Genomic DNA, 26,660 nt, shown 5'->3' with positions numbered 1-26,660 from the left:
CGAATCAGGACGGCAGCTTTGCCTCCACGTCACAGCCAACCCCAGGTACAATCGGGAGGGGGTGCGTGCTGATTGGCTGTTGCGCAACCCATGGGCCAATTATGCCCCACATGTATTGTCCGTCTACCAATGGGGAGGCTCTGGGAAGCGACGCAGGGCTCGGGGAGTCAATGATCATATGTTTAATTTTCAATTAACGAAGTAAAAAACGTAATGCCTTTATACCCATTTGCGCTCAATTTATTCATGTCAATATTAAATGGCTAATTAATTGAGTATTACTAAAAAATGAGGCTTAGTTGCAGCAAGGCTTTATAAATTAGGGAATGCCCAGGAACTCAAACTGCAACTGTTCATCTTTATGTAGCCTAAGCCTACTATAGGTATAAAGGAGGAATAAGGGGAAAGAATACATGAGAGCAGAAAGGCAGGTTTTAAAGGCCATCAGCATTTCCGGAAAACACATTTAAGTTGAAATTCACCTCGAAAACCAGCTTTTATTGTCCTTCAACCTACAGGAGCGAGAGTTGTGAAAACAAAGGCTTCTGCATAATGTTCCATTCTTTTACACAATATTATAAATCTTTAGCTTGGGGAGATTTGGAGACAACATATGAAACATGCATTCCCACTCATCACCTAATTGATTCGGATCCAAAAGGATGTCGTTTTTAATTAAATGCAATTGGCGATCTCCGCATTTACACTCCAAACTGAGAGAGAGAGAAGGATTCATTACATGTTCGTCCCACCTGATTTGAGAGGGCATATAAGCATCGCCCCTGTAATATTAAACACACAAATAGCCTAAAGCATGAGCCAAATTAAAAAGTGTTATTTCCCTTTTTCCTGTTTCTAGACATTTAATCATTTCAGTTCCTCGGTGTTAATACTGTACACATAAACATTAATTTAGAAAACATGTATCCATACAGGAGATACACAATTAGCCTATATTCAAATCAAAGACACCTGTAATACCACAGGAAGCGGATCATTCAAGTTACTCACTAATGAAAAACAACAATAACAATATCTTGTTCTTATAGTTTGCAGGTATCCTCAGGACGTACATGTTTGATGTACCTCAAGGCAATTCATCTGATACTGAAAAGGTCAGTGTATGATATAATTGAGTCTATTTCATTTCTGATCTTGTTTATTTGTAGATTTCCTGATTTGAATGATTGGTTATAGCTTCTTTTCATTACGTGGATTTCTACCCCATGGACTACTCTGCAGTGTGCTCGAACACTCAGGTTTTCCTCATTAAACAAACACATGTTTGTCAGGTATTGTTTTCTGTTTAAATGCATGTCAAAAAATAGATTTTTCTTTTGGTGCTTTCTTTCGCAGGCTTCTGTGTTGGGCTGTGTATACAAGATGAACCACGAGGGGGCGTTCAACCTTGGGCAGTGTGCTCGTGCGTGCACAGAGATATACACACGCGCAAAAGCAAGACAAGAACTTTACAATCAACCCATTTGTACTTAAACAGTCGATTGGGGCTCTAAACCGACAGACAATGTTAAACATCCAGGCCTTCATATAAGGGATCACTGTTTGATTGTGATCTGTTAGACAAAATATGACATTATTTTTCCATTACCAAGATGTACAACCCTTAGTATGTTTTCATAAATCTTCATCGATTCCACGTCCCTGCTTTATAATCCACTGACAGTGAAGTACACACTAATCCTCATTCATATTTCACATCTCTTTACTGGAGATTCATGAATTAGAGGGCCCCACAAATCTGAGACAAATGACTAGTTTGACTGTTTTATTTTTAATAATATTTTTTTTTACAAATAGACCAGAATACAGTAACCTTTACAAAATTAGATATTTTTGGAACATGCACCAAAGACCATGTCCATTTAGGCCATAAATTACAGAAAAACCAAGTTAGATCGTGACAAGATACTGCTGCACAAATATAATCTGCAAACTGGGAAATCTGTTGGCTATTTTCTTTACCATTTATATTTCTTAAGTGTGTATTTTCCTTTTCCAGATATACTGTACATCAATAAATATAAATATAGGCTACATGTTTTGTATTGACAGAGTATTTGGGTCTAGAGTTCTTCAACCTATTAATATTTAATATTTTTCGTATTCTTTTTTTTTTTTTTCATTCTCCCTCTGCAGCCAGAGTCTGTTTTTATTTATTGAGATATAGAACGAGCGCTTTTCTCCCCACAGAAGTAAACTGCAGCCGCGCCCTTGTCTCTCCGATTTGCAAATTAAATACATAAGCAATTAAAAAACCCAAACACAATCAATCATGTATACAAATTGTTGTTGCTTTAGGGTTGAACATTTGGAGAAAACTTCCATCAGGGTAAAACGACTTTAATCCGGGGGTCCAAACCATTACCATATTTCATTACCTCTCTGGAAATGGGAGGGAAGGAGAGGGGGGGGGGGGTGTATACTTTTTAAAACATCAGTAAGAATGTGGTTGAGTTGTGATAATCATTTGAAGGCAAATTGGAGGCAGTGTTGTTGTTTAAGTGTTCCCTCTCTCTTTCCTTTCCTCCCCTTCCCTCCATCCACCATGAAAGCTTTTGCTTTTTGCGCCCGAGCCTCGAAACGAAAAAGCAATGAAAAATTAATAGCGCATGTTAACTCCACCAGCTCGTTTATTACACGCCCGCTGACTGTAAACATAATGAGAAAGCTCCCGTATCTCTTCTTAAGTTTTCATTTGCTAATAAAATATAAAAAGTCATCACTAATAAATAAAGTAGGCCTACATGGACTGCATGAAGAGTAACCGTCCTGGACTTCCGGATGTGGAACCTGGCTGTGTTCGGACCAGGTGAACCTCGCTGCTTCTCTCAGGCCTGATCTAACGGACTTGTTGTAATCATTTCGCTCGATGATAAGCAAGGAAATACTAGGCTGTCATCTGTCACGTGGAGAACAAGGCCCTGCTGTCCATAATATCAGACCTTTTTCCTGTGTTAGGATGGGGCACTTGAGGTCAAAACGAAAGTATGCCATGTGAGGTCATCTCTCCATCTTTCTCCCCTCCCTCCCCTCATACTCCCCTCAGTCCTCAAGCTTTATCTCTATTACATGCATTTATTGGTTTCCTTAACATCACAAAGCTTGTACCTCACACATACTGCTTGTGATGTCTGATATACGTTTTGCGACTTTATACTGAATTGGAAACGTATGAAGCATATGTCAAGAGGTCTGGTGCCACGGATTCGCTGTTTGGTCCTAAAGCTGCAAGGATGCACACACACAATGTTTCGGTTATATGTGCACCAAGGCTGGAACTTAAAAGGTGTCTCAGTGAGACTCTGACCGTAGGCTACTTTAGCGTCAGGGTATCCAATTTGCCTGTGTGGGTTTTATTTTGTAATGAAGAAAGGACATTAGTATTAGGAAGGCGTATATTGAAATCCTACGAGGGTCAAGAATCAAATATTTCTAGAAAACTAGAAAAGTAAATTTACCGCCTAGGTCTAATTTTAATCATTAGTACAATAATAATGTAACGTCAGCGTCTGCCCCACATGTCGCCAGACAGGGACTGAAATGGCGGCCCTCTTATTAAAAGGAGACGGCCTGTGCGCACTTTTACGCACGGCCAACCTACGGGGCGGGAAGAGAGAGCGGTCTCATTGGATCCACGTTCATTCTAACAGATCCTGCTTTGTACCCCAGGCACGTATCTTCAAGTGAGAGGAAATGGAGAGGCTGTAGGTATAGGCCCGGGGCCCTTAAGACTTTACACCCCAACAGGGGAGGGCCTCCTTTAAACTCTGATTTCCTCAGTGGTTAAAAGGTTATTATCCAATTGCTACAAATCCCATTGCTTTCACCGTTTACCAGGGGTAAGGCTCACTCCACAAAAGACTGCAAAGGGGGCATTATTTGATGACACATTTCCATAGAAGGCAGGGCACGAGCTAATTTATTTATATTATTATAGGACGTGTCAGAATTACAACACACTTTCTTGTCACTATATTGTAATAATCAGTATGAAAAGCAACACAAGATTCAGACGGCCCCTCAATAAAAAAACATGGCTGTTAAACATCTACATGCATTACTTATAAGGCAGCAGGGGCATCACAAAAGCAGATTGTTTGGCTTTTCTGTAGAAAGGGCTTTCCACGAAGTACATTGCCCTTAGAGGGAGGATCACCTGCCCACCGTTTCTTAATGAAAAAAGACGTTTTATCAATGCAGACACAGCGGGCAGCAATATGAAATGATGTGATATCCATTGGGTGCCATAACAAGGTCGATGGCCTGATCCATTGCTGTACCAGACCCTGCTGTTTTATGAATAGGCCCAAACGAGATGAACCTGTTGAATAATGTAATGGAGACACGCAGAAAAAACAAGACTCTTTTAGAGAGAGTTTGGACTGATTCGGAATGCAACTACAACTTTTTGTCCACAAAAACGAAAAAATAAACAACAAACTTTCTATCGTTTGTCATCTCAAAGTCACACTGCTCATAAGTCTTTTAACATATGGTGTATTGAACGGAATTATGTTAAGAATATGACACATTGTTTACACTGCATGCTCGTGCCAAACACACACAATCTTGCACACATTGACAATGCTTTTTTATCATAAGGACCAATCAATGTATCCCCCTCAGGTGATGGTGCACAAACCAACACGTGGGGCTGACCTGACGAAGAATGCTGCCGAACCAAACCAATAACTTCAGCCACTTGTGTTTCTCCACAGCGCCAAAAGTTGCAAATAAAATAAAAAGGTAATGATTACAAAAACAATGACTCTCATTATTATCATAAGATAGCAAAACTATTCTAAACTGCAAAAGTCTCCAGACACATTTTATTTTAATTTAAGATTTTTTTCAAGACAGCAACAAGTTTCCAGAAACTCATAAAGTCACAAACTTGAGGTAAAACATTTTGATTAGTGCATAGACAACTATAGGCTACTTAAAAATAAGTTTTCCCTATTATCCTGCCATACAGGAATAGTTAAGAACACTTTGTAGTACTTCTAACTCAGGACAACTAACTAACTAATACATTAATTGCAACAAATGACTTCCACAACTTCTATTTAAAACTGTCACTTGAGTAAAAAAAACACAACAAATAACAAACAAGACGAAAAGTTTTTCACTTTAAAAAAGTTAGCATCAACCGCTCATAAAAGTGAAGTTAAGCTCTAGAGAGCCGGTGCGAGCCTACCTGTTCTCCCCAGCCGCAGTGCAGGACTCGTGGGGCCCTGCTCCATGATCTCCGGGTAGAACAGGGGGAGGCGATGAGAGGAGAAAGAAAAAAAAGGAAAAGAACAAAAACTTTTTTCCAGTGTCCCTCTCTCCCTCTCTTCCCCCCCCTCTCTCTCCCTCTCTATGGCAGTTTTTTTTTTCTCCCTCTCTTTTTTCTCTCCTACAGTACTTTTGGGGCGAGTTGTAGGTTGAAATAATTCGACCCTTCCGCTCCCTATTGCACTCTCTGCAAGTGCTCAGTCAGCTGCAACTAAACGCTTTAGGTGGAAAAAAGGCTTCTGGGGGAAGCGTGAAATGATCACGCAGAGTAAAAGAGCCGCTCTCTCAATGTGCGCTCATGTCCTGTCCTTTTCCTGCACGAGCCTGCACACACACACTCGTTAATGTGCACGTATTAACACACGCGCACCCGCACGGCCGAGCGTACATACACATAACATAGGCTACAACCTCCACCCATCCCTGCAGTGCCGCGCCCCCCTTTCTCGCATCTGTTACCAAGTTCCACTTTACTAAACTTTCCCGCCCCCGCCCTTCTCTCCCTCTTTCTGTCTTTCTCTTTCTCTCCCCTTCTTTTATGTTAGATACATTTCCTCTGGGACACAAGATAGCTATGCAGGTATGCATGATGTGCGTGTTGGCAATGCAGTTTTGTATTGTTTTATTAGCTGTAGAACAAGATAAAGTAGTTTTTTACGTGTATGTAGTCAAGTGCACCTTCAGCAACTTCCAAAACAGCGTTTATGAGAGTTTGTGCAAACTTCTCTCTTTTGTGCCGGTTTACACCTGTTACGCACGGTGCTCTTTACGCATTACGCACGGACTGAAAGTCTGTTGAGCAGGTGGAATACACAGAGCTACACCTTCAGCTTCACCGATCTGCTGTTGGAGAATGCAGTCTGCTACACCTGCATGTGCTGTGTGTAGAGTGTTTCTTACAAAAAAGCATAGTTCTGGTCCTCAGCTCCAATTGTTTGTGAACACACACCTGCAGACGCACAACATTTCATTGAAATATTAATATGCCAAATTGAAATTTCAGCTCATTCTAACCATTTTGTTTAGCTCTCATGGAGAAGTTTCTTCTCTTGCTAAACATGCTAAAGATGTGCTTTTAACATGTGTGCTCTCTTAGGCTCTTTCGTTTTATAAAAGCAAACATCTTAGAACAGTTTACATTCAGTTTCAATCAATCAATGTTTATTTATATAGCCCAATATCACAAATGTTACATTTGTGATATTGGGCTATATTGGACATTTGTACAAGGAAAAACTTCCAAAGAAACCCCACAGTTTAAAGGGGAAAATGGGAGAAACCTCAGGGAGAGCAACAGAGGAGGGATCTCCCAGGACGGACAAACGTGCAATAGATGCCGTGTTCGAAGAGATAATACATTTACAACAGTAGACCAAACAAGTTTGCACCCACTGAGAGAGTTTAACTCCACTTAGCAGACTGTCTCTACTGCAGGGCATTTCTGGTTTTATAATCCCTCTAAAACAAGACAGGAAAGCCCTACATACAAAACAATTTTTCAAATCGTGTTCATGTCTCTTTCACACCTCAATTTACCAAATGCCCCGTCTCTCACACAAACATAGATACATTAAAAAAAATAAAGCAATTAAAACTGATTGAAGAACTGGTTGAAAACTTGTGATAGGGATTATTTGCACATTCCAGTTTGAAATAAAAGCAGAAGATATACCGGAAATCGTTTGTTTGGAATTAAATTATAATAGTTCGGCCTGAGACACTCAGCCTAAACCGGAAGTAAGAGGTTGTCAGATTATAGACCAAAAATATATTTGTTTCCTTCAAAAGGATAACAGGTTAATCGTCTAAAGCTGGTAACACAAAAAGTGAAAAAAGTATACAGCTCATGACAAATTAAATAAAATCCTTTAAGGTGTTTATAAAAGGCCACTGGCTGTAATCCTTCTGTCACTTAAACACAAATAATAAACAACATTAAATATTTCCCCACTGATTCCACCTGATCGACAAAAAAAACAAAAGCAAGAGATATTCATTAAGAGTTCACAAAAATGTTTGCTGTGTATCTTTATTCGGTGTCAACATTTTCCCTCCCTCCGTTTGGTTTCTGTCCTCCAGACAGCCGCAGGTCTCAGGGTTCACGCACAGCCCCGAGACAATTGAGTGCTGAACAAAGCGCGAGACAGCGACCCATTTTGCTCTGCTTGTCACCTCGCGCTGCAACACTACGACCCTGACCTTCGGCTCGCGCATCAAAACATAAATACTAATGTTACCATGAAATGGCGAGAGACACAGAGCAGGTTCGTCTCTGACCTTCAGGTGGAGAAACAGGCCGCCACAGATAAATACATTATACACTGATGTCAGGAAAATAATAATTTGTGAAAGTTATTTATATAAACCGTCCAGTAACAAAGTGAGTCCTTTTAAAACCGACTTTCTACCATACAAACATTTGTGTTACTACTTATAACTTCCTGCTGTCACTTATTTTATTGCTAAAAATGTATTACCGAGTTATAGCTTAGTCTAACTCTCTGCTCTCTTTCCTTCAGGGGGAAAGGATCTTGAGTCCTCGGAAGACTTGCCTCATCCTTATCTTTTTTACAGGCCTAAAAGTTGAATCTGTATGCATGGCCATGGCAGCGGATTATTCAGTGCGCTTCCTAAACGTGCGAGCTCGCAGAAAAGACTGTACAATTATCTGCTATTGAGCCATTTGAAGAAACCTAGTTATAATATTCTGCCACTTTTCATTTGGGTTATTTTTGCCAAGCTATAATGAGGGACAACAAGAGGAAGAAGACATACCAAATTAAATTCGTCATTTATAAAACTGACACATTTTGAGGGAAATTCGATTAATAAAGGATATTGAATTGAGCTCAACCTGATACCTGATGTAAATATGAAAATTATACTTACTTTTATTTATATTTTTGGAAGCTGTAATGATTTAGATAACAACTCATAATATTGCTCAACATTAGTAATCATCATAATAACGATGATTATTATATATTGTTTTAAATGTTTTTAACAAAACATACATGTAAACATTAGTTGCCTATTTTGAGACTTAGTAAGCCAAAATATATTCTTATATAAGTAGGATCTTAAACTCTACACAACAAAGTCTTTACAAAGTCCTCTATACTAATTTCGCTTTATTTTATTTTATAACCTGAATAGTTTTTCTAACCTTGCCTCATTTGTTTCCTGCAGCCTCAGGGAGGTGTCGCTCCAAATTTGGTTTGCTTATAGAGAATCTCCTCAAAGAATTCGCCATAGTTTCGATATTAATCATGACTTGTTTGTTTTTCTCCCCCGTGCTAATTAATGTAATTAATCTGAGGGGGGGTGCAGTTGGATCGGTGACCCGCGCTCTCACCGAGCGGAACCGGAAAGAATCGCATTAAAGCGCGAGAAAGAATAACTAAAGGGACGATTAGAACAATAAGTAAACACGTAAACACAGGAGGAGAGGCTCAGGGTCTCTGGGACTTTTTGGCCCTCACCACAGCGTTTACATTTAGGGTAAACTGCAACACGACTGTCCTGAGTCCAATTTGTTACAGAGAGACAATGCTTTCAGTGTGTTAATGAATAATGACATCTGCATGAACGCTCTGTCTGTTTTTCTGCAGCTCATAAACTGTACTTTGTAAGCTTTTACCTAAGCAAGCAGTAACACAATCTAAAAATATTGAATTACAAGTAAAAGTCCTGTCTTCAAAATCATATTTTAAAGTACATAAATGCAGCTAAATATTTATTTGGGCACTCATTATGTATAAATGCCCCCTTTTATTATAATGTGGGCTATTTTTATTTTTTTATATTAAAATTGTATTTTACTTATAATGGTTTGTTCTAGTTGCTTTAGTGGACCTATTTAAAAAAATCTAATTTTAAGATTGTGTGCAATATAACTTACTGTCAAAAAAATGTGTAGTAGTAAGAAATGAGTAAGAAGTTCAATTATTACCTATATGAATTATGGGAGAGCAGAAGTAGCAAGGTAGATTTAAAAAGTAAAAGTAGCCCACGTGACCTACAAATTGTACTTAAGTACAGTACTAAACTAAATGGAGAACACTGGAGTACATTGGCTTTTCCTCTAAAAACTGAATACATTTACTTGTTTCAAAAATGAAATAAATCCAAATCTCACAACATTTTCACTCTATCTTGTTACTAATACTTTTATTAAGTCTTTTATTTGTTGGGGTTTTTTTTATTCTGTTTTGTAGCTCTTAATGTTGATGCTATATCAGTTCTGCATTATGTTTATTGTAAAGCCTATGAATTGTTACTTCCAGACGAACTAATTTACCACCCAGAAAGTCCAGCTGAAGGTTTAGTGTTCCTACCTCGAAGCAAATCCTGCACGGCTTGAACATTACTCCTGCGGGTATGTCATGTCACCTATTGACTTTGTCATACATTTCTGTACAAAACCTAAACCTAGACTAAAAACACTATGATATCAACATCCCATGATGCTCATGTATTTGCCATTGTATTCTCCAAAACGCTCAGAGCCGCAGTGCAGATTGAGTTTGCCTTTATATCCCTGGGATTTAATTCAGAGTGGCACTTCACTGTGGGGACACAAGGTTCCCTTTTTGCAGCCATGGTTGTTGCTGTTGTGACTATTAAGGCTAGAAGGGGGCTTAAGGGCTGCAGGGCGGATTGAGAAATGGGACACATTATTTGTCCATGAAACATTATGTGACACAACATGACACCAGGCCATTTGTATGTAAAGGTAAACATTTCAGCGTGACGATTCGACAAGAGAGGACAAGGCTCCTGTCAATGTGGTTTTATACCCGCAGCTGAGAAAGAGGTGTTGTGGCATCGTGTGGCGATGTGGTGTGCGTGTGTGTGTGCATGTGAGAGTGTACAGAGCTTCTGTTCTCAAATGTAATCCCCATAGACACAAGTCACTTGGTCCGGTCTGAAAAGGTGTTGTCAGACTAGTCTTTTCCTGCTGAAAGCGCTGACAGACTGTTGATCAAAGGTGTGTGTGTGTGTGTGGCAGGTACTGGCAATTAATTTAGTTTGAAAAAGTAAAAAGAATTGACTGTCAGACACGCCCAGCAGGGGCCAACAACAAGACATTTTGCACAAGACTAAATGTTTCTTACCATAACAAATTAGACCAAAATACATGAACCCTGGGGCGTCCTGGTTCCTTAGGGCTATAAGACGATGGTTGCCAACTGTTTGGCATGTTAACTTCTTGAAATGGCACTTGAAGCCTCTCATCAGGTGATCATGGCCTTAAATAAGTTTAGAGCAATTCATGTTTTAAAGGTGTTGAGGTATGGGTAGGGCAATGTGCTGTTATACACCACCAGACAATATAACTGCAATAATCTGCCTATGACTGCACTATATCAAGATAGTGATATAAAATAATATACGGTATTTCAACAAAGACAAATTAAGGAAACGTCAAAAGTAGTATTGTGTTACTTTACTTTCCAGAGATGGGTTCCACTCAATTTTGAATATCTTAAAAATGACTGAGAAACCACAGAAATATTCTGTTACACAGAATTTCAGGCTATGCCCCTGTGACAATTCGTCATTCCCCTCCGGGTGTGTTTTATCATTTGTTTCTTCCTGCATGAGCTTTGCCACTGATTAGTACATGCTCTAGTTGGCATATTAACTCAAGAATATACTGAATCTCTCTAATACACCACCAGTTTCTTATCCCGCAAAGCTATTTGATGCTAAGAATTAATAAAAATATAACACCAAAGTTAATGTGATAGGAAAGATCAAACTTTCAGTGGATTGAAACAACAGAGTGTGTGTTGCAGTGAAAGAAAAGCACTAAAATGGGCTTTAGGTTCACAATCCGTACATCTGCTGTATGTGAATGACTGCAGCACAGAGGGCCCCATATGGGTGATGCATGGGAGCCATTTTTGTTCAGGAGCGCTGATCCAGGGCTAGTCTTTTTTTTTCGGGAGAATTCCATGTGCCTGGCTGCTTTGATACAGGCTGGCTGGTTGTATTTACATGCATACAGTAACAAGAACGCCTGCACCAATAGCAGAGAAGAGGCACTTTTATTGAGATGAACTCACATCACCTTAAACTGAGAAGATGCCACACTTGACTTCAAGACTTGTTTGAACAATTTATATATTTCATCTGACCAAAAAGCCAAAATACCCAAATATTTATTTTACTAGAAGAGAAAATATTCACATTTGAGAAGGTGACATCAGTTAAACCAATAATCAAAATAATGTAAGAGGGTTTAAAAAGAGGTATTAATGAACCTATTGTTTCAAATGTAAGTTGTTATTTCCCAAACAACTGTAAGGGACATTTGCTTTTTGTTTTTTCAAAATGCACTTCTTGCATAATGTACCAAAGCAAACAATGTATTGTCCTGAATTTTTGTTTTGTAAAATCCTCTCATGAGTGTTTCATCAAACTGACAAAATCCAAGCAATAGCAGTGTTTAGGACACATTTGGGGCATTTTTGGTCTTCAGAGAAGTACATTTGTACACAAATGACCATCAGTTGCAGAATATTGGCAATACACAAGAGCAGCTGACGAGATTCCTGTTTGATAAACCACTCCATCAAAAGTGTTGGCTACTGCGTCTGGCGCCAAATGAAAGTAGGAGCCTCCATAGCACATACAAACACCATCAAATGAGAGCAATGACATGCTTCTTTTAACTCCTTCTCCTCAATAAAGATCATTCATCAGGCAGAACCATCCCCCTGGAATGTGTGATTGGAAATCTGCGGACTTCAAATCCTTGTCCAGGACACTCCATCCATCTTTAACACGCCAGTGGTCTGTACGCCCTGAGATGAACCGCTGAACCAGATGCCTCCACTCAGCCATTCTCTTCTACCTTTTTTAAAATAATAATAGTAAATACCACCAAATGCATGGAACCCAAAATCAGGCAGCCACATCACAATTTCACTGAGTCAGTGAGGCATCCCGAACCTGCATCCAATTTAGAGAGATATGTGGCGCAGGGGAGTCAGAGGGCCCCCATATGCACTTCCCAAAAAACAAAACAGATGCAGGATTTTAAGTGTGTTTGTGGGGTGTGTGTGCGTGTGTCAGGTGTATACATTGGCTAAAAGGGGTGATAGTGTTGTGACATGAGGTGCAGACTAACCTTTGGAAGGCAACAATCCAACTCTATGATGGCCTTTCCTGTGTTGACACGCATGGAGAAACCTTTTGAATCAGATGGCATTCACCCTCTGATTCCCTATCATAACGCTGTTCGCTCACTGTTATTATGATGGCGATGCCTATAGTTGGATACACTGAGTTCAAAATTATTCTCATGATATGGAAGGAAGGACAAGATGGATGTTAATGTTACACAGTCTGCATGAGAGCCAGGATGGCATAATTTTGCTGTATTCTTTGAGTTATAAATATGACTGATGGCGATAGCCATGTCTGTTAAATTACATTTACATATAGATTTACATTCCCATCAACATGTAATAATAGCACAGGCCTGAAGGTCCATACTAGTCACTCATACATGCACATATTCTGACATTTCATAGCTAATATGTGTGCCTTATTGAGGAAGGTGAGGAAAATGCCTAGCATCCATCAGGCTGACAATAGTCCATTCTGTGAAAAACAGTGTAGGGCCCTGCTGGATCTTTTGTCTGCAGAAAGAGATATGATGCCTTTGAAGTAAAGCAGCCCCGTTTACAATTACACATAATCTTAAATAATGACATTTTAAAGAGTGCCATTGAACAATAATGTAGTCTGAATTTTTGCATAAAATGTGTGCAACAATAAGGTGATCATATTTTTCCTAACTGTAGCACTGGTTTTCAGATCCCCTTTTTTTTAGGCATTTTATTAAATGGCAGCAGTGTAGAGAGACAACAGGAAATGTGTCTAGAAACTTGGACCAGGCATGCCATGACCACATGGTCAGCATGCAACCCTTTGGCCACCGAACACTTTGGATCTGCTTTTTTACAGTTCAGTACTTACAGGATTTTAATTTTTTTAAGACCTAAACCAATGCATTCATATGATGGTTTGTAAGGACTGAGCCTAGAGATAAAAAAGAAGCCTTTAAAACTAGCAAACAACAAAAATACTACAGAAACAAGGACAAAAATGATATTATTATATATTTGCCTTATCGACGACCAAATAACCCAATGATGTCAAGAGGGATTGTGAACTTCAATTTCTATGGTCAAAAGAACTAGGCCCAAATTAATTTCTTAACTTGACAGCTTTTAATGAATATATTGGATCACAGTGGTCCAAACATCCTTACAATAAAACTGTTTTGTAATCCTATAATTTTAGAATAACTCCACATCACAGCAAAACGATATGCTTCTTTTATGATCAGGATATAGGAATTGTATTGCAATTTGTCTCGATATGGGGATAATACTGACAACCAGATGTACAAGAATGGCATAGAAACACTAAGTCTGTGTAAGAATATTATATATATAACTGAGAAAAACTGGTTTGAAGTTATGTGAATCCTTTGAAGTGCAATTTACCCTCTATCACTGGGGTGTCCAAACTGAAACTACGGCCCATAGCATGTGTGTGCATGTTTGTAAAAGTATAATGGAATATGGCCAGTTCAGTCAATTAAAGTTGAAAACATTGTCTAACAAATCTTAGTTGATAAGAAAAAGCCCAATAATGTATTTGTATAACAACCTTGGAATATCCCCTTTATATTTCTCCTTATTGTCTGCCCTTTACACAGGGCTGTGAAGAGAGATTGAGAAGCAATCTGAGGCTTCTGTTTTAAGGAATGAGCTCAGACACCTTTTGTAACAAAATAAATGAAACCCTAAAGCTAGGCTGTTTATTTTTTTTTTTAAAGCATAGTCATATATCAAGCATAATTTACCTCCATTTGATTGAGTTTGCACTTATATCTTTAATTTATGAGACAATATACCTTACCTCGAGTGAGTTGCCCAGCCCTATGTACGTTTCTCTGTATGTGGCCCTCAGTGAAAAAAGTGTGGACACCCCTGCTCTATCACTTACAGTTACCTATTATAAGTTGTTATGGTCTTCTGAGGCTTTTAAATTGACTTTGACAAACACGTTTAAACAACAGAAACACATACAATAAAAAATAAATAAAGCTTGACAGGTGCAGACCATCTTGCAAAGTTAAAAGAAATGGGAAAATAATGTGTATTTTCCCTTTTATTTGTACATAACTCAATGGGTTTCTTGGCTTATGCCACTACCTTTTTTCTAGTCAGAATTGTTTTCAACACACACATTTATACTTTAATTTAAATATACAATATTTGTGCTGACGATTTGTTGCTATAACAACCGTTCACGATAGTCTTTAACATTTCCACAATATTCAGTAGGACGCAGTGAAACGTTACGGTCGGCCAACACATTTTCCTCTGACACCCGGAAGTGGTTTGCTTGTCTCCCTCTGTGTGGAAGCTGGACCAGGAGTGCTGTAACCTCTCCATTTGGTTGGAATAAGGTGAGCTAATGCTTACTGATAAAATACAGACAGAGGGATTGGGTTGATTATGAAGGCTTTATTTCGGTTGAGTTTTGATATTTCATTCTTGATTGTGACGGAAGTGCTGCCTTGTTTACATCCGACCGGCTACTGTGCTGCTTATAAACACGTGGGCAGACAGCAGGGACACATGTTATAAGCAGACATTTGGCAGTAACTAGAAACAGTGAATTATATGGCGATAGTTTTTCGGATGGACCTGTGGTTTAGCGTCAGTAAAGCGATAGTAAATCACTTAACAGCATCTTCCTTCAAAGTTAACGTTCGCTTCAGTTCATTTGCTAGCTCGTTAGCATGTAGCCACCACCAAGCTAACTCCAGTTACAGGGCACATTCCCTTCATCTGTTTCCCTTCAAAATTCGTGTAACGTTTGTGTGCTCAGGACCTCAACGTGCCACTCTAACATTACACTTAGTGAGATTTTCCATCCATCAACCATGCCTTTTTAAATCCGTTAATGCTTCATTTATTTACATAAACAAAGTCCACACACAGACCAACCACATCAACATATGGGCAATCAAAGTAAAATAATGCAAATGATTTAACATTTACTTCAAGTAAAGCTTACTTACTTTCATCATCAAGATAAACGTTCTCAGTATGCAACCTATGTATGCAACACGCCCCCGTTATATTCAGATTCGTATTTATTGTATCAATATTATTGTTGACGATTGCTTGGCTTCTGGTATTGCTGCTTGAAGGTTTTTTCGGAATTGCTCATCTAAACAACTTCACTGTTGACACTGCACTTCTATTGGTACTAACATACTGACCAAGTGTGACGTTTAAATCGATACATTGTTAAAAGCATAACATGTACATACTCAAATTACCTCAGAGTTGTGCCTAAAAGTCTTGCACACACATCATGCATGTATTAATCAGAATACCTTTATTAGTCCCACAGAGGGGAAATGTACGTTGTTACAGCAGACAAGAGCCAAAGACGGCTTAATGTTACGTAGAAGCATGCATAAAAAAGTATTAAAATACAAAAAAAGTTATAATAGAAAATTAAATTAAATAAAAAGTTACACAATTTACCAAATACACATCCTGTAACAGTTCTGAGGATTTAGCAGCCAGGTATATATTGCACAGTTATTAATGGCATATATATATATATATATATATATATATATATATTGCACATATTGCACATATTGCACATAGTTGGGTGGTATTAGTAGGTGTTTTTGGTTATTCCGCTTCTTTGTAAATGCAAAAGTCATCAGTAGACTTGTACAACATAGATTAACAGACTACAGAATGTGGCATTGCTGTCATGGACTGCTTACAGTTCCGATGTTAACCCAGGTCAGATTGGTGGCATCTCATCCTTTCTCTGAGCGGAGTGCGAGGCATTGAGTGAAAGGCTAATGTGATAGTACATCCTAGAAGGACAAGCATTAAAGGTCCCATGTCATGGCCATTTCCACTGATCATAATTCCATTGTTGAAGTCCACTAGAATAGATTTACATTGTGCAATTTTCCAAACTCACATTGGTTTCTCATACAGCATCTCTGTATAGTATGTGTATTCACTCTCTGTCCTAAACGCCTTGTTGTAGCGTAACGGCTCCGCGGATTGGTCCATTTGGACCAATTGGTCCATGGGGTCGTCGTTACGTCACTTGGTTCCCGGAAGACAAAAATGAAAATGAAAAATCTCCAACGAGGCGTTCTGGTTCAGCATAGATAGGTCTTTTCTGTGTTAGAGTTTTACTCGCTACAGGGTGTACTTTGAGTGTTTTTGACTCTGCAGACCGTTTACATGCATAAAAAGCTACATAACACACAAGGGGACGGGTAATAACCGGAAAAGCATGGCATGGGACCTTTAACCTAACATTTACAAAGGCTCTGACTTATTCAAGTATCCCAGTAACCTGTGACAGTAAACACACATACACAATACCAGGACAGAGGCAGCTAAATAGAATTTCACCAACATTCATTTTATGATTTAAACCTGAGCCTTTCCTACTGCAACATGCAGAGCTTTAATTGGGCAGTGAGGGGAACCTGTCCTTGGGGTCTCGACTCTGCTGGGGCTTTACATTCCACCACTGTAAAACACAGTCTGTCATTTGTTGGCTTCAGGTCACGCTTAAACTTCAAAACTGTCGCTCTCCCTCACCAGCCGGTAAGACTCTTCTTTCTGTCCCTTTAATCCCCGGCGGCCGGCTTGTGACCGTGTAGCGTGGCGTTTCTACCGTGTGTGCGGTCTGGGAGCCAATCATCTCCAGCCATCATGGCACAGACACGCAGGACTGGACAGAGCAATGGGCCGGTGCCCCTACTCTGTCCTGTGTGTGTCTCTATGTGTGTGTGTGAGAGAGGGCTAGAGAGAAAGAGTGAGCGTGGAAAAATTAGCTACACGGTGTGTAATTTCAAAGTTTCCAACATAATCATTAAAAGTAGGCCAAAGAGGATGTTTTTTAAAGTGGTCTAAACACCAAAGCTCTGATAAAATCGTAAAACAATATAACTGAGTGCAGCTGATCCATGCTCTCTCTCAGCTTTGTTAACAAGCCCCAATGGACTTCATGACAGGACTGAAGAATCTGCCCATCCTAGGATTGATGCTGGCCTGTGTTATCTTATTCCCCAGTGCTATAGATAATAGTTCACATGACTGTTATTGCATGAGGTAGACTTTTCATACAGGAAAATAATTAACAAAGATCTTGGTGATAATATATTAAATGGATATCCTGAGTCGGTATTAGTAGATGCAAAAGGAATACAGTGTGATGTGATGATACAGACATGTAATGCCTACAGTATAATAACTCATCTTTATGTGTTTTTATCCTGCAGGCAGTTTCGGCCCCTGAGATCACCATCTCCCCTGGTGTGAGTGTCGGTAAGGTGTGTGCATGTGTGTGTGGATAGTGTGATTGGGGAGATGTACTGCATGTACCAGGATCGGGAGGAGTTGGAGGACGATCTCTATCGGGAGGATGAAGGGGACTCTGAGGGGTCAGAGGACAACAGCGAGCTGGAGTTCCGCCTCTACAGCCAGCTCCACTACTCCTCTAATGCCGGGGTGGTGGAGGAGACAGGAGATGAGGAGGAGGAACAGGACAGTGAGCATCTGGAGAAACCTGAGCAGATTGTAAATGTGGACAGAGAACAGGACAAAACTGGAAAAAGTAGGCCGCTGTCACCTGATTTGAGCAAGTTACTACAGCACTTCAAGAAGGACAAGAAGAAGGACGAGAAACCTGAGAAAAAGAAAAAGGGTAAAAGTAACCCTAAGGTTCAGAGGTCATTAACATCATTAATGGAGGAGGTCATCGTGATTGACTCCGGCCCTGATGTCATCTCCATCTCTGAGGGTGACACTGCTGATGACACTGCTGCTACTGATGAAGACGGTGTCTGCGCCTTAAAGGGACGACGCTTAAGACGGCTGCAGACTTCAACCCCGGCCCCACAGGTAGAGAGCAAAGTGTGAGAGGTCTTCAGAAACAGAGTACCTTACGGCCCCATGATTACCTGCCCATACATATACAAAAATAAACCAAACCGAGTGCAGCTGACCCATGCTGTCTCAGCTTTGTTTACAGGCCTCATGATTTTCAGAAAGAGACCAAAGTATATGCCCATCCTGTGATTGATGCTGGCCTGTGTTCATTTATATCTCAGTGCTATAGATATACTTGACTTTACTCTAATTGCATGAATTGGACATTTGGTATAGTAAATGAATAAACAACAAATAATCCTGATGAAAATAATAAAGTTAAAGCCTTTTATTGTCATTATACACGAGATTCAGAGTGCAACTCTGTCCCAGTGTGCAAAAACTAGACATACATAACATTAAAAACACGGCAGTAGGACAGACAACATAAGCAATCATACGGGGGGAATACATAGTTAAAAATATTGATATAAAAATAGTTTATAAGTTGTAAAGTGCATTAAAAATGTGTATATGTGTGGAGATGGTTACGGTTATTGCATTAAGTGTGGTGGTTGAGTAGCCTGACGGCCCAGGGGTAGAAACTGTTTTTTAGTCTGTTTGTCCGTGATTTGAAGCTCCTGTATCTCCTCCCAGAAGGCAGGAGAGAGAACAGTCTGTGACCTGGGTGAGAGCTGTCCTTTAATATTTTATTTGCTCTGCTGAGGCAGCGGGAGGTGGAGATGTGTTCCAGAGAGGGCAGGGGGCAGCCGACGGTTTTCTCTGCCATCCTAATCACTCTCTGCAGGGCTTTCTTGTCCGTTCCTGAACAGCCAGCATACCACACAGAGATGGAGTATGACAGCACGCTCTCGATGGTCGCCCGGTAGAAGGACACCAGCAACTTCTTGTTCAGTCTGTTTCTCCGAAGCACCCTCGGGAAGTGTAGTCGCTGCTGGGCCTTCTTAACTGCTGCAGTGGTGTGTGCTATCCAGCTGAGGCTCTCCGAAATGTGTACCCCCAGGAACTTAAAGGTCTAGACCCTCTCCACTCTCTCTCCATTGAGGTGAAGGGGGGCTGGTTCTGGACGGTGTTTTCTGAAGTCTATGATGATTTATTTTGTTTTGCTTGTGTTCAGATATAGGTTGTTTGCTGAACACCACGCAGACAGCTTCAGGATCTCGTCTCTGTATGCCAACTCGTCGTCTCCCTTATATATTTGACCGACCACAGTGGTGTCATCTGCACATTTTATAATGGAGTTGGAGGAGTGAAGGAGCAGTCGTGTGTGTAGAGTGTGTAGAGTAGAGGGCCCAGCACGCAGCCCTGCGGGGAGCCAGTGCTGAGGGTGCGGGTGGAGGAGCAATAAGGGCCTATTTTCACTGTCTGAGGACGGTCTGTATGGAAATTGTTTATCCAGGCGCATATGATGTGGGGGAAACCTAGGCTTGACAGTTTTTCCACTAGTATGTCAGGTATGATGGTGTTAAAAGCTGAGCTAAAATCAACAAACAGCATCCTGATATAGCTGCCTGGGCCTTCTAGGTGGCTCACAGCTGTGTGAAGGACCGTGGCGATGGCATCATCCGTGGATCTGTTAGCTCTTTAGGCAAACTGATAAGGGTCGAGGGAGGGTGGGAGGCTGGCTTTGATGTAGCAGGCTATCAGTCTTTCGAAACATTTCATCACCGCCGATGTTAGGGCTATGGGCCTGTAGTCGTTGAGCTCTCTGACTGGTGTCTTTTTGGGGACAGGAATGATGGTAGCCGTCTTCAGACAGGATGGAATGCAAGCTTGTGACAGGGACAGGTTGAATATCCTGGTCAGGGCCCCTGAAAGCTGGTCAGCACAAGCTTTGAGTACTTTGCCGAGTACTCCATCGGGTCCTGCGGCTTTTCCAGGATTCACAGACCTCAGCGTCTGCTTCACCTGATGTTCTTTGAGAGTGGGAGGTGGTATGGAGCTGGTAGTTTGCAGGGACAGGGGCAGAGTAGAAAAGTGGGGGGGTCTGCTAGCCTCAAAGCGGGCAAAGAAGTGGTTTAGTTCCTCTGCAAGGTGGGCGTCAGCTCTAGTAGTGCCAGATGTTTTGCCCTTATAGCTGGTGAAGGCCCTGCCAAACGCACTGTGTGTTGTTATGAGCGAGATTCTCCTCCACTTTTCCCTTGCAGTCCTCCTTCGCAGCCTTGATGCCTCTCCTCAGGTTCGCCCTTGCCATGCTGTACTGGGCTGCGTCCCCCGACCTGAAGGCTGTGTCACGGGAACTCAGGAGAGACCGCACCGCTCTTGTCATCCATGGTTTTTGGTTTGGATAGACCCGAATGCGTTTTTCCACAGTTACAGTGTGTACAGAACTTGATGTAAGATAAGACAGCCTCTGTGTGTTCCTCCAAGTCTGTGTTCAAATATGTCCCACGCTGTGTGTTCGAAGCAGTCTTGCAGTTGTGAGAGTGCCCCCTCGCGCCAGGTTCTGATATATTTAACCACCGGCTTGGTGTTACTTCTGAGGGGGGTGTAAGCTGGGATGAGAAGCAGTGAGAGGTGGTCAGATAGTCCTAAATGGGGGAGTGGTACCGCTCTGTAAGCATGCTTCAGGTTAGAATACACCCGGTCCAGTGTGTTCTTTCCTCTGGTGGTACATCGTACATATTGTACACATTTGGGAAGCACATTTTTTAGACATGCATGATTAAAGTCTCCAGCTACAATATGAACTCCGTCGGGATGGACCAACGAGTTATCCTGAAATGGCAATGGTAGATTAAGCATCAACTGTGACAATGTTAAATACATTGATACACCAGACTGACATCCGAGAACTAGCAGCACCAGTGGCAGACTGATGTATCGCCTTCTTCTTGGCCAAATAATTTATCTTAAACGCACCACAACAACATGTTTTCTTATCAGAAAAATCTAAGTTTAGAGGGTTAGAAACTGTAAGACCATCACAGTATGCTTTTGAATTAATGTTTCCCACTTGGGCCATTTAGGGTTTCCTACTAAACTCACAGTACTGGCTGCTTTTTTGGTCTAGCTACTGTCCAGTGGCCAGTTTCAGCCAGCTGATTGATTTCTGTTGAGCGTGTTGAACTGGAGCAGTACTAGAAAATTACTTGCTGCTGTGGTGGAGCATTGCCAGAAATGTTTAACTCTAGCTGTACATTTTTGTATGCTGGCAAATGAAGAATTAGGTGATATTGTTTTATTTTTCACTCTTAATTCTTAGCTTGCCAGCAGTTTGATCAGTACACAAAAAAAGGTACATAATGGTGCAACGTAAAGCTTTGTATTTACATCAATATGGTTGTTGTTTGGTCATCTAGGGAACCAAGAAAATAACTTTAGGCGTCCCGGTGACGGTGGTCTCCAGCAACTCAGAGTCTGAATCAAATTCTGAGTCCGAGTCATCTGATGATCTGGAGAACTGGATGATCCTGGGTCCAGGGAACCAGGACGGAGACCAGAGCATCTCACTTAACCTGGAGGGAGGGTCTGACAGCAGCGCAGGTATGTCTTTTGTTTATAGGTTACCTCCTCTATGTGTATGTTCTGTTTGTACTGGGTGTTTTGTGCATTGTTCAGACTTTATTGATATGATTTGTGTGCCTTTGAATATGTAGAGAATGGAAGCAGTGAGTCTTTGTTCGGTCCAGCTCATTCCTAACACTTAGCCTACCTGCAGCACATTGATAAGGAGCGGGCACAGCAATGGGCTACACTGTGAACCCTGTGTGTGTGTGTGTGTTTGTATGTACATATGCAGCATCTGTGTCTGCATGTCTTACGAGTTTGTAAGCTCTTAGCATTCCTGGCACTGTCTGCCCAGTTGCTCGTTTCTCTGATGCATCTTTAAGTATGTTTATGTGCATTATGTATTGATATGTGCGTGAGGGTTTGTGCAAGTTTGAATATTTGTGTTTATAAAATATTCCAGTTCTAATCAGCATGCATGTGTACATACACACGCATACCAACAGTCATAACGCTAATGCCAAAAACAAACAAACGGAGAGACAACAACGCAGGAGGAGAGGTCGGGAGAGATGGGAGTAATCAAAAAATGTTCCTCTCAAATCTCCTCAGATCTACACATTATCTTAACCTGCAGTCTCAGCAACCTCTCTGGCTCCCCCTTTTTTCTCCCTCCTACCTAACTCTCTCCCATCTCATTCTTTTATCTTATTTTCCCACTATTGTGCTCCCACTCTGCCTCTCTCTGTGTCTCTCTCACCGTTTCGTTCTCATTTGAATTTCCCTGGGCTGATGTTTCTGCAAGAGTGCTCACTGCCTCTTCTACACACAACTGGGCTAAAGGGGGGGGTCTGGAGCTGGTGGGAAGGCTTGAGGTTTTGGCCTGCTTTTGGGAGGAAAGGAGGATTTTAGGTCTCTGTTTCTCTCTCTCTCTCTCTCTCTCTCTCTCTCTCTCTCTCTCTCTCTCTCTCTCTCTCTCTCATCTGGCGTCTCTCTGTGATCTTTGGAGCTTGACCTCATGTCTGCACATGGGGGGTCATGGGTGTGGTGTTGAAGGGGCCTTAAAGTGGGAGGAATGGGGGAGGGTTTATAAAAAAGAAAAAAAGGAATTTAAGGCAGAAAGAGTTGAGGGACGAGCCTCAATAGTCTTGAGCTGCGAGATAATTTGATTCTACATAGTGATCCCTTAGCAGCCGTTGAGTGTGTTGCTTGTGTTCACACTTGAAAAGGGGCAAACATGTGGAAAAAGATAATTCAATAAATACAAGTATAATATTTGTTGCCATGAATCTGACGAAGACACCAAAATCAACAATGAATTGATCCCAACAAGTATTTTCTGATTTGGCTAATTGCTCCATTGTTGTCTACAAACTATTCAGAACGCATCAATGAGGAACACTGTTGCCTGGGTGACATGCTCATTCATTACGATGAACATGTGCACTTTAGTTTATCAACAGTCAGTACTGCTGCTGTAAACACCCCATGTGCACCAAATGTGTATAAATCCACAGCTTAAAATAGTCCCCATCAAATGCACTATTTACTGTACTTCTGATAGTCACATGACACCAACATGGTCAAACAGCGCTTAATGGCAAACTGACAATGTGGATTTGTATCTTTTCATGCAATTTATTAACAATACCAAAAGTATAAACATTGTCGGCTAGGGTTTATTTGAGTGTTTTTATAGCATTAATAATAATAATAATAATAAATTGCTTGAGAATCTGTGGGCATCACCTCTTATAAGCACATTTCTTTGGGGAAACCCTGCAACTTTGTTCTCTTATTAACTAAAAACTTCATGCAAGATATCATATTTAGTTTGCTGTTGTTGTAGACTATTTTTTCCCACAATGGATTGCACAAGGGAAATAAATAAGTGATGACAAAATAAGAAGATATAGGAAAATAATAATCCCCAACAAATCTTTTTCGCTATTTTAATCAAGGATAACCGGCTGTGGAGTTTAAAGCTTAAACAATTGGTCAATAAGTTGATTAATCGAATGTTAAACAAATATTTTGGTTTAAACAAATAAAATCCCCAAGATATCCCAATGATTTGATAGTAACAGCTCTTCAAATGTGAGAATTCGTTGCTTGATTCTTTTTAATATCATTGTAAATGAAAGATCTTTGGGTTTGGAGTATTGACTGACACAAATACAAGACCCTTATATCTTTGATCCTTCTGTAGACTGATTGATAAATCAAGATAATAATTGTTTGCAAATTGCAGTTTAGTTGGCACGTGTATCATCTTCTCATGGTACGAAATGGTAAAGTATATCTATTTAAAGTGGGCTTAAGGATGAAAGCAGTATAGGATGAACATTTGTATGCAGTACAAACGGTGATATACTTTTGATTATTCCCCCATTGTTTCTGCATAGCTGCTGTAGGTTAATAAGTTCTTATTTTCTTGTTCTAGAGAATATGTTTCACATGCCCTTTTTATTTTCTGAAGAAATGCGTCGATACAATCAGCCTTAGGTAGATTTCTTATCACTGCAATAACCTTTATATTTATAACCGAGGGCTGTTGGAAAAATAAACAATTGATTTCTGGTTTTATGTGCCATGCCATGTTGTGTGTTGACTCCTGTAGCCCGGGAGCCCAGCTAGTTTTTCACATTTGTGCGAGTGTGTGAGTAACAGGTTTGCACAGCAGTGACTAATAGTATTTGTACGCCTAAACCCCATCTCAGCATCACCATCAAATCACATTCACTACACTTAGTCTCCCCCTCTCACCCTACAGAAATGGAATCCTTTCATCCTCTTTCTCATTCTGACTCCCTCCTACACGGTGTCACTTGTTCACATACTTTTACAATCTAATCTTTTTTCACTCCATCACATATGGTTTTTTATCAAATACATGGACACACATACACGCCGATGCACACTCAGCCTCAGGAGCTATCTGTCGCCTGGATGTACAGGGGCAGCTGTTGGTGGGTGGATCTGTAGGGACAGTGGATAAGGGAAAGAGAAAAGATAGTAGAGAAAAGGGGGATGAGCGAGGGCCGTCTGCCTGTCCGGCAGCCATGCAGCAGCAATCAGATGGAACAACAGAGAAAAAGCAGGGCTTCCCAAAATCCAGCTCAGTGCCTTTCCCACCCGGAGAGGTGTGCGTGTACATGTCCGTGAATGAATCCGGGGTGTAGGCGGGGTGTGCTGAAGCTAAACTTGAATCGTAAGTGGTTAAACTTCACTCAGTGGTCACACTTTTTTTTTCTTCTTTCTCTGTTGCTCCCCCCAGTTCTCTCATTCACTTTTTTGTCCCCTCGGTCTTGGTCAGTGCACACCAAACTTTGTTTGAGGCTTAGAGAGCAGCTCTGGCTTGCTATCGGGGTGGCCGATCACATCAGAGTGTGTGTTGATGTGTGAGTGTGCTTCAATGAAAGTCGTGGTGAATTAGAGAGAAAGGAGTGTGTTTTTATGTTTGTACCCAAAGGTTAACTCACAGAATAAGAAGGTAAGCTCATTTCCTCTCCTCCCTTCCTTAATCTTGGTTTTCTCTCTGCTGTGTTGTTCTTTACAGTTTTATCATGCAGTCTAGATTGCCTAGGTATAAAACAAAGTTTTTACCGCCTTAAATGTGTGTGTGTGTTAAAAGCAGTAGTATGAGTGTGTTCACTCTGAACCTTCATATGTGTTTGAATGAGTAATGCTGCTTGGGGCCTGAAGCTTTTTCCCGCAGCTTCCTGCACTCGGAGACCTCAGTTGGCCTTTGTATACGTTGAAGTGTGTTTAATCCTAACTCACATGCCAGTGTACTGTACAAGGAAAATATGGATTTAGCTTGCTTCTGTGTGTTTTGTGGTTGTGGGCATCGGGATTGTAAAATTAGATTACAATGGCCTGTTGAGTACCACACTAGGCATGTGTTGTGAATGTGTGTGTGTGCGTGTATGTGTATGTGTGTGTGTGTGTGTGTGTGTGTGTGTGCTATAGGTGGGTGTGTGTGTTGTGGGTGGGCGGGCGCTGCAGAAGGGAGGCATGGATAGGATCAGCTCTTATCTTGGCTGCCCAGTGCCACACGAGGTGTAACGCCACACCCACACTACCACACAGTGTGTTTGAACAGGCACACACACACACACACACACACACACACACACACCATAAAATCGCTGTGCCATAGTTGGACTTGTATTATCCAGTTTTGACAGAGGATATGCAAATTAGATGAGACTACTGTGTAGGCCTAATATTAGCGCATGCAAAAATAAATTGTAGAAATTCAGTTGAAAGCCTGATGTTTTCATTTAAAAAAATGCATTTGATTGAACAATCATTTGATGCCGGAAGCCCCAGAAATGTAATGACAACAGTAATCTGTAAAATTAAAACGGCAGTTTCTTTGTAATATTCAAAATCCCCATAGTCAGCGGTCGTGTCCATTATCGTGTTGAGAGTGAGGTTTACTTATATTAGTCAAAATAAAATCTCGTTGTAATTTGCCTACTGAGAGGATGCACCATGCTCATCATGAGGCTTAACAGATCATAATGATTGAAGGCTCTGTGGTAGTTTCTATATTTATTTGACATCCATAATAATGTCTGGCATATATCCTTTTGTGCAAAGTAGCTATCATATTGTTCCTTTGGATTGACCTTCATCCGCCTAGATATCAACTTCACAAAAAGTATGCACAAACCGCTAACTGGAAAAATAAGTCCATCTCATTTCACTTTTTATTTTTCCTCCATTGTTCATGTAATTGCTGAACAGACAGTAAGTTTAATTCTGTCAACTGTTTAATCCCTTCTTTACCTTTAGACCCCTATAGTTTTCCCAGCGCTTTCTTTTAATAAAGTGAGGTTAATTAACACAAGCCAACAACCGAAGAAAGGCGGCAGTATACATTTAAATCAAATCATAAATCATGTGAAGCAGCACTTCCAAAGA

The 26,660-nt window shown here is 40.7% G+C and overlaps 2 protein-coding genes across 3 annotated transcripts in view; one reads left to right on the top strand and one right to left on the bottom strand.

The window, feature by feature from the left end:
* Positions 1–5,634, bottom strand: part of pax5 (paired box 5) — a 52,480-nt gene extending 46,846 nt beyond the window's left edge. Inside the window, exon 1 of one of the 2 annotated variants that reach the window (XM_034120664.1) lies at positions 5,219–5,634. In XM_034120664.1, coding sequence (XP_033976555.1) covers positions 5,219–5,264 — 46 coding nt within the window. In that variant the 5' untranslated portion in view covers positions 5,265–5,634. The remainder of the gene's footprint in view (positions 1–5,218) is intronic. The other variant, XM_034120666.1, reaches the window with a different exon arrangement.
* A 9,061-nt stretch (positions 5,635–14,695) lies between these two features.
* zcchc7 (zinc finger, CCHC domain containing 7) overlaps positions 14,696–26,660 on the top strand; it is a 45,544-nt gene continuing 33,579 nt past the window's right edge. Inside the window, exons 1-3 of the mRNA XM_034120739.1 lie at positions 14,696–14,794; positions 17,669–18,290; positions 21,581–21,764. Of these exons, the coding sequence (XP_033976630.1) occupies positions 17,757–18,290; positions 21,581–21,764 (718 nt within the window). The 5' untranslated portion in view covers positions 14,696–14,794; positions 17,669–17,756. The remainder of the gene's footprint in view (positions 14,795–17,668; positions 18,291–21,580; positions 21,765–26,660) is intronic.

This window comes from Trematomus bernacchii, unplaced genomic scaffold, assembly GCF_902827165.1.
Source record: "Trematomus bernacchii unplaced genomic scaffold, fTreBer1.1, whole genome shotgun sequence".
Lineage (NCBI taxonomy): Eukaryota > Metazoa > Chordata > Actinopteri > Perciformes > Nototheniidae > Trematomus > Trematomus bernacchii.
Note: the sequence above shows the minus strand (reverse complement) of the source record. Positions and strands in the feature narration are given on the sequence as shown.